Genomic DNA, 9147 nt, shown 5'->3' with positions numbered 1-9147 from the left:
GAAGATCGTAACTTTATTAAGATGAAAATATTAAAAAAAAAAAATAGCATTTTGAGATAAAGCCGACTTAATCATAATAGGATTTTCTTTTATCCAAACTATAAAACTAACTAAATTTCTAATATATTGAGCTAAGATGTGTGCAGAGCGATTGCTTTGCCTTCGAATATGAGAGACTTGCACTCCGCTGAAATCCTTTAGCTTAAGTTTTACTCCCTCCACTATATTGCCAATGATTATTAGTAGTTCACACTATCCTTTCATAGCCTCAGCAACAATCTGTGAGTCACACTCAAAGATAAGCCCCACATCCCATGCAAAAAGAACCCCTTCCTCCAAAGCTTTTGCTTTCATCTCCAATGGCCCCAGCGGGTATGGTATATCTTTACTCAACGCGGCCTCAACTCTTCCAGCAAAATCACTCCCGAAGAATGAGAGGATTTGAAAGTTGTGCCATCAACATTAAGGAGACTTTTTTGTGCATTTATTTTGGATTTTTATAATCTGGTACCATCAAAATTTTCCCATCATGACTTTCGGTCTATTCATTTCTTCTTTTTCTTTCTTAAGAATCAAACACAAAGAAAAGAGAATGAGATCTAACATAAGGCACATCATAAAACCCTCAAAAAAAAAAAAAAAAAAAACATACCTTTCATGGGACTGCTGTAAGTCATTAGGTTTTCCTTAATTTCATTTTGTCCAGTTGGGCTCTTGAACCCTGTTCCAAAAAGTTGATTACGGTACCTTAGAAAAATATGGATATTTGCTGTAATTTTCATGGCTTCCATAACAATTGAAACAATATCAATTCAAATCCTCTAAAGCATTTGAAGGCAAATAGACATTTGCTGTAATTTTCGTGGCTTCCATAACAAATGAAACAATATCAATTCTAATCCTCTAATGCATTTGTACGCAATTCAGACACAGACGATCAAGGGCAACTAATATCAATCTTTATTATTATTATTTTTTTATAATTGATATCAATCTTTATTCGAGTTAGACATTATATATATGTTCCACATTACGGGACAGGTTAGCTGTCTTACATTATGGGACAGGTTTCACCAAAATGAATTTTAATCTTATGATGTTAATTATGTTGGGCCAACCTCATTAACCAATCTCATAAAATTGTAAGCTTTAAACGAATGTAGCTTCATAATAGTTGCTACTTATCATGAGGTTAAAACACCCATATCAAATGGAAGGAAAACTAGGAGACTGGCTACATGGGCGGCACAAGGAACAATTCAAGTGGTTCAAATGAGCCCCGTACTCTTGAGTTGGCCAATATAGGTCAAATGAAATTATATATATAATTTCATTTGACCCTCCTAAAATAAAATTTTGAACCTCCTAGACTCAATTTTTTTAAAAGCCTAGCTGAAATGAACTTGATTGTAATTATTTTGACAATATCTTGGTCTTAAAAAAAAATAAAAAAAACACAATATCTTGGTCTTAAAAAATGAACTTGATTGTGATTATTTTGACAATATCAAACCAATTTTATCTAAAATATGAGGGGAACAGTAAGCTTAACAACAAAAGCATAAATTTGTTCTTCTTAAATCTTAAAAAAAAAAATCATTTAGATCTTAACAAATTTGAAATAAATTAATACGTAAAATTTTATTGTATTTAAATCTCGCTTGGAGCCTACTTAACAATAATAATTTATATATTTATTGTATTTAAAAACAATAGATGATTTTCAAGATTTAATCTTAGCAAAAATAATTAGTATCCTTATCGTATTAATAAACTATTATAAAAAAATCATATTAATAAACAATATGCTTTGAACTTATAGTTTATCTTATATGAGAAACGCTATGTTCATAATACTTTCACAACAAATTTTAAGTGACAGATTGTTACTAGTTGTTACTGATGGAGAAAAAAAAAGTAATTTCAACAATGAGTTTAAATTGGAACTAAGAACAATTTATACCTAAAATTGTTAGAAAATTATTGTAAAAATTTTGTAAATACTTTACTTTGTAATAAAGAAATCACGTAAGCTCAAAATTCATTTTTTTACTTAAAATGCATCTTCTTACTGACCTCCACTTACTAGCTAGGAACAAATCCTAGATAATGAAATCAATTACAAATTTCTCTCAAGTTTATGAATAAAATTTGAGTTCACAGCAAGTACAACAATATCACCATTAAATAAAATTTCTCACTTTTCTTTGCCCTCTCTCATGCACAAGCTGCACTCCTTTTCGTGCACTATAAGCTTATATCCCAAGTAAAAATTCATGTTTTTTCTATCGTTGTTTTATGCTTAATTCTAATCTCCTCTTCTCCCATTTATAGAAGGGTTCTTAAGGCAAAGCCATCAAATCCATATAGATAAATACCAATTACTTGTTAACAAAAAATAGACTTTCATTAACACCAAAAAAATTCTAAATAAATTTTCCAACAAATTATGTACTTTGGATTCGTTAAAATATAGAGATTTTGTTGGATTTCAAACTCATTGAGAGGATCTATGACTTTGTAGTATACTTACTTATCTTGCTAATAAATGTAGTTGTTAAGGTTCACGTCCACTGTAAATGTGAAATTTGTGGGATTAAAGAGGTTCTTAGATGACATAATTAATATTCTCAAGTAGGTGTGGAATCATTGTTTTTTTTTAAATGGTCGATTTGCAAACTCTATCACATAAGTTGATGTGATTTCAATTTTCAACTATGAATAAAGTCATTATCATTTAAAATCTTACCACCCCCCCCCCCCCCAAAAAAAAAAAAACTGTCTCCTAAAAGTTCCAATACTTAATTATGATATATTATGGGAGTTCAACTTGTAAAATTTCATAAGAAACTTGGGTTTAATTCTTGTCTATTGTACACCAAAACTAATTAGAATCTTAACCATTTTTTTTTTATGAGATAGCATTAGTGTCTTAACATTAGTGTCAACTTGTAAAATTTCATAAGAAACTTGGGTTTAATTCTTGTCTATTGTACACCAAAACTAATTAGAATCTTAACCTTTTTTTTTTTATGAGATAGCATTAGTGTCTTAACATTTTGAGAAGAAATGTCTTAATTAACTTCTTTATGGAACAATAATTATAAAGCGAATTTGACAAATTCAAACTATCTGTCATTTAGTATAAAAAATATATATATAGATATTATATATGCCATTACAATATGGTGTGAAAATTTCATTAATATGTTATTATATATATACACGAGGGAAAATACTAATGTTATTTTGCATTGGCTTTTGAAGGTTCGAAAGGAAATGCAAGAGGGTGGTGAGGATTTGCAAGCATTGTCTTGCGTAAAGGCTTTTAATATTTTTATCAAATCATAAGAGAAAAAACCCACATGTCTACGTAACTTGTTAACTTCATGCATTGGCTGCGTGCCAAATTAATTGTGTCTCTATATGTGGTTTGAACTTAATTTTTTGATGATAAATTAAAAAGATAAATATTATAAGAACAATTTATAAGAAACCTTTTCACTATCTACCAATCTCCACTGTCCAAAAAGAAAAAAACAAATAAAATTTTTAAAAAAAAATGTTTCATATTCTAACTAAACCAAAGTTACTGATTATAAAAATAAAAATAAAAACTTAAGAGTCATTTGATAACGTTGTTCTAGCAATATTATTTGTGTAATATTGTTTAAAAATTAAAAACATGTGTTTAAACACATATGTCAAACCGCCTCCAATTGTTCATGACTGCAATCCAAATCACTGATTTGCCAAAAAGAAGCACACTACAACACAAGTACACAGCTAAAATCATTGGAGCTTGTACTCAAATGCTTCCCCAAGCGCGTAATAATCAATAATTTCTTTCCATTTTTCTTTCTTTTTTTTTTTTTTTACTTTTCAATATTTTGATATGAAATGATTAATTTCCTACGTGGGCTGCTTTTTGTTTCAACTTTTTGCCTCCCTGACAGCTCAAATTAAAGTGAACTCACAGTCACAGGTCTTTACCACCTTTCAAAAGCCTATAGAAAATTTTGGCACCTTTTCAAGTTTTCTTTCTCAAACTCTCTCTCTCTTACTCTTACATGATATATATAAAGTTATAAACTTAACCGGACTTTGAGGGAGAATCTTAAACAGGCACTACAAGTTCTTGTTTGTCTGAGAGAGAAAAAAAAAAAAGAGTTTTGTTCTACTTTTGGTTCTTTGTTTGTTTTATGAATAACAGAATGAATGCTGCAGTTACTCCTAGCACAACAACAACAAGGTTTATCAAATGTGTGACAGTTGGAGATGGTGCTGTTGGGAAGACAAGTCTTCTAATCTCCTACACCACCAACACTTTCCCAACTGTACAAAACTCTTTTTTTGTTAACTTTCATACATGTTCTTTATTTGTTTTTATGTTTTTTTTCCATTTTTTTTGTTGTTTCTGTTAATGTGCATTTGATTTCCAATGTGGGTTTATGTATTGTATGACAGGATTATGTCCCCACTGTTTTTGATAACTTCAGTGCCAATGTTATGGTTGATGGGAAGACTGTGAATTTGGGTCTCTGGGATACTGCTGGTATTCTCAAACTCTTCCTCTATAATGGTCAATTTGTTTGATGCATGGTTTTTTTATCTTTCAATTTTTAGTTTTCCTTCAATGGTTGTTAACTTTGTTATGGTACAAGAATCATGACCTCCCTTAGGGTGAAGAAATTTTGGCCTCTGATTTGAAGCTTTTGTTTATGATCGAAGTGATCGGGCAAATTGTACTTGTATGCAATTAATTTCTTTTGATGAAATGGCTTTTGTCTAAACTTAACGCTCATATGTTTTTCTAGTTCTGTGATGAAAAGAACTTTGTTAATGGCTATAATTGATCACCATTACTACCAAAGATTCAATTTTCATTATTTTTCAATCTTAATTGTGAGCAAGCATAAAGGATTTTTAGACATATATAGCATAAATGATAATTTCCAAAGGAAAAACACATCTTTCTTTTTTTTTTCTGGCTTATACAAAAATTGGGAATAGGGAATTTAAACCTAGGTTCTCCCCATTAAGAGAACTTGATAATGTCATTGAGTTACAAGGATCATGGCAAGGAAAAAATACATTCTAATTGAACAGTAGTGGTGATCTACAATTCATAGGAAAATCGAATAGACTGTATCAAATGAAGCAATGGTATCATTTTTATTCATATATGAAAAAAGCATGTGCGGGTGTATGTATTTGACTAAGGCTAATTAATTAGAGCTACTTAATATTGTAGTCTTGTAGATAATAAAAAACTATTTAGATCTCATTTTAATGATTTGGCTGAATGACAGTGAAAAAGGCAGAATTCTGTATTTCCTAAAGCATTTGATTACATGAAATCATCCAACTCGTGTAGCAATTAGGCTTACTAAAAATTTTAATATTTACTAATATGTTCCATATATCTTAGAAACACATCAGCACTTCCATTTGACATGAAAAAACAAGCCCATTAAGCTTTGTTTTTGAAAACCAATTATTGCAAAGCACCTTGATTAATCTTGAAATAAATAGTAACTTTCCAAGTTAATATTGTGGGAACTCATATGATAATGCAAAAGCGGCTCCTAAAACACAATTAGCATAGCTCTTTGGCTTTTAAAAGTCAATCGAATGAAAGCTTACAATGTCTGCAATTTTTGCAGGCCAAGAAGATTATAACAGGCTGAGGCCCCTGAGTTACAGAGGAGCTGATGTTTTCCTACTTTGCTTTTCTTTAATAAGTAGGCCTAGCTTTGAAAACATATCAAAGAAAGTAGGATTCTCTTTTCTTTTGTTAAAATCCTTCTTTTGATTTTCTTTCATTTTCAAAAAGTTTCAACCAAATGTATATACTAATCAGATTCTTTGTGCTTGTTTCTTTTTCTTCCTGCCTCTTCTTATGTTGGAGTAGTGGGTTCCGGAGCTGAGACATTATGCCCCATCAGTGCCCATTGTTCTTGTGGGGACCAAACAAGGTGATAGATTCTTTCCTTCATTAATTTTTAATTTCTGTTAATGATTATTGCCAGAACTATGGCCTTGCTTTTCCATGAAGTGTCCCAATTCTCTAGATAATCGAGTATGCTCGGTGGAAAATATAAAGTGAAGAATGAAAAGTTCCTTTTTTTCCCTTCTTTTTCTTCTGATTTTTCAAAATTCTATTATACAGGAATGTACAAGCAAATTAAAGTATATTGTTGTAATCAAAAGTGCAACATGGTCATGCACTCCTACAATTAACAATATTTGAATACATACATATATACTTTTCAAGTACATAATTGTAGCTAGAAATATCTGTATATGTTCTTATAGCTTTGCATCAATATTTAGTATATATGGACTGGTATATTCACAATTGTTTTGGACAGTCTAAGTATTCATGAAGATTAAAATCTCAGTACCCTCCCCCCAAAAAAAAACCCAGATTTTTTCTGCTTGTACATGTGTTTATTACTGTTTCCTGTTAAAACATTGTTATTTGGGAGTGCAGATTTGAGAGAAGATGAAGATTTTCACTTGAATTATCCTGGGGCATGTACCATTGCCACAAAACAGGTAGGCAGGCAACCTGCAATTTTTTTTTCCCACAATCACATGAGCATTTTGAATTTGTAGCAATACATCATATAGCAATGCTACAGAGACAATCAGTCAACAGATTTTGTTTTCACAAATAATTGAGGTGGCAGATTTTTATTAATGTAACGTCACGTCCATTGGAAGCACCTCTAACAATTGCATAAGGTATGCCAAAATTAACCTGCCACCTAAACAATTGTGAAATTTGTTGGTCTTTAGACTTATTAATGTTTTTCACATGCCACACGCAGTAGTGTACGTGGGTCTATTTTCAACCCCAACTGAACATGGGGCACACACTGATTGTTTCAACAAAGCACAGTCAATTTGAATAGTGCACCCATCTTTCTTTTTGGTGGAAATAATTAGTTTTCCAGGCCATGTCACATTGTGTGTATGGCCTAGTCTGATGTTTATGCACCCCTCTATTGAGACACAGACAAATCAATGAAAAACCATCTTGTGTGTAGTTGTTTTCCTTTCAATTATATGTATTTATATAGTGCATCTTTTAATACCAGGGTGAAGAGCTGCAAAAGCAAATTGGAGCAGTAGCATACATAGAATGCAGCTCAAAGACACAGCAGGTATGTTTCTCTTCTTCTTTTTTATATTTTCTCATAAAGTTACTCCATCATTTAACATGAAGAAGATATCATATCAAACTTCAGTCCTTGGTCCACTAGATATATTAGCGAAGTGAAAACAGGAACAAAATGGGAACATATTGATTGATTGGTAATTCATAAAGGACATGAGATTTCGGGTCAACCTTGTTGTGCAGCCAATTTATATAAATTGTTCCCAGTAAGGTCTCTGTGATGGTAGCCCATCATCATGGGAAAAAAAAATTCTTCTAGTTGCCACCTGAATGTTAGTTTAGTGACATATATTTCAGACATCATTATAAAGGGAAAAATATAGGTATGTGTCTGTAAAAAGCTCCTCTAAACTCTAACACAAGCCATTTGGAGACATCATTGTCCCAGTACGGGAATCACTTCATTAGTAAAATGAAACAAGGAATCAAATCATTGTTCTAAGCAAAGCAACCTATGCAGAATAGTAGATACAGAAAAAAGTAATGAAATAGTACTAATTGGCATCCAAATGTGTTTATTTTAACATACTTTAGACATTGTAAAGCATTGTTCCAAGTTGGTTCCAAGAACTGTAAATTGAAATTTTGCTACTGAAAATTGCAGAATGTGAAGGGTGTGTTTGATACATCTATAAAGTTGGTGCTGGAACCTCCAAAGCCCAAAAAGGCAAAGAGAAAGCAAAGGACATGCGGGATTCTTTGATAATCTTCTACTGCTCCTGATCTTATTATATATGCCTATGATGATGACTACCTCCTCTCTAACAGTTGTCCATTCTTGTCTTTTTTTTATTTGATCTGAGAGAAAATCATTGAATTTCACGCTGGTCATTACATTGATTTGTATGAGTTTGGCATTTCTATAAACTAGTATATGCTCTATTTATATCATTCCACGTTGGGAAAGAAAAACAAAAAAGCACGTCAAAGAGGTTGTGGCTTTGGAACTCCAAGCATGTTTGGATTAAAAGTATATCTGTGTTGTCTGATAAAGTAGATTATTGGATTGGATAGATTGCACTTTGCAGAGTGATGTACAAGCCCATTACATATGGGAAATGTTTTTTTGTTTTTTTTTTCAGTTTTTTTTTTTTTTTTTTTTTTTTTTGCAAATAATCTTACTTTTTGTCTTTTAAGAAATAAGCTAGTTTTAAGTTTTTTGTCACATATTAATTTAAGTTGTTTCTAAAAGCACTTTTTTTTTCTTCAAATAAAATATTACTCTTTTTTCACTTAAGTAAATGCACTAAATAAAAAAAACGAATTAGCCATTGTTTATGACTATGGGCCGAAACTCGGGAGATTCGCACGTTTGGGCCATAGAATTTGGAAAACCCCCCCCCCCCCCCCCCCCCCCCCCGCCAAAAAACAAAAAAGCAGATACTGATATATTGCCTTTGCATATTAATCACTATAAGTCTATAACTCAAAAAATACAATTTTTTTCTAGGATGAAATCAAAATATTAGTAGATTCCAAAATTACCCCCTTGAATTAAACACACACACACACACATATATATATATAAGCTAAATTTTAAAAAAATAAAAAAAAACAAAATTATTAAATAAAAAGTAATCATAATTTCTAAAATAAGTAAGTAATATTAATATAAAAATTACTATAAGTTCTGATTGGGTAGAGTTTCGACATTATCAGTGTTTATCTATTTTTATATTTTAAAATTCTTTTTGTGCTTTGTGTTAATTTCTTAATATAAGATATGCAATTAGTTTGATTATTCCTATATGGGTTATGTCATAGCCAACACAAATAATATATATATATATATATATATATATATATATATATAGTTTCCCAATACATTTTTTTTTCCTAGTGATAGTCTAATTTTTTTTTAAAAAAATTAACACTCAAAAATTAAATATAATAATCAAAACCCAAAATCAAAATATACACAAAAGAGTTCAAGAATTGAGAATATAAAAAAAATAAAATAA

The 9147-nt window shown here is 30.7% G+C and overlaps 1 protein-coding gene across 1 annotated transcript; it reads left to right on the top strand.

Moving 5' to 3' along the window:
* Positions 1–4021: 4021 nt before the first annotated feature.
* LOC142617340 (rac-like GTP-binding protein RAC2) lies at positions 4022–8255 on the top strand. Its single transcript, XM_075790145.1, has 7 exons — positions 4022–4337; positions 4468–4555; positions 5667–5776; positions 5915–5978; positions 6497–6561; positions 7107–7172; positions 7791–8255. The coding sequence occupies exons 1-7, from the start codon at positions 4203–4205 to the stop codon at positions 7887–7889; spliced, it is 627 nt and encodes a 208-aa protein (XP_075646260.1). The 5' UTR covers positions 4022–4202; the 3' UTR covers positions 7890–8255.
* The last annotated feature ends 892 nt before the right edge of the window (positions 8256–9147 follow it).

The sequence above is a fragment of the Castanea sativa genome, chromosome 11 (assembly GCF_040712315.1).
Source record: "Castanea sativa cultivar Marrone di Chiusa Pesio chromosome 11, ASM4071231v1".
Classification (NCBI taxonomy): domain Eukaryota; kingdom Viridiplantae; phylum Streptophyta; class Magnoliopsida; order Fagales; family Fagaceae; genus Castanea; species Castanea sativa.
This window is presented reverse-complemented; position numbering and strand designations above follow the sequence as displayed.

What these genes read in the sequence shown, in the direction of transcription:
- LOC142617340 (XM_075790145.1), top strand. Translation starts at nt 4,203, where the DNA reads ATGAATAACAGAATGAATGCTGCAGTTACTCCTAGCACAACAACAACA. An exon ending in GGGTCTCTGGGATACTGCTG is followed by an intron (nt 4,556 to 5,666) that starts GTATTCTCAAAC and finishes CAATTTTTGCAG; the next exon opens with GCCAAGAAGATTATAACAGG. An exon ending in TCTTGTGGGGACCAAACAAG is followed by an intron (nt 5,979 to 6,496) that starts GTGATAGATTCT and finishes TTGGGAGTGCAG; the next exon opens with ATTTGAGAGAAGATGAAGAT.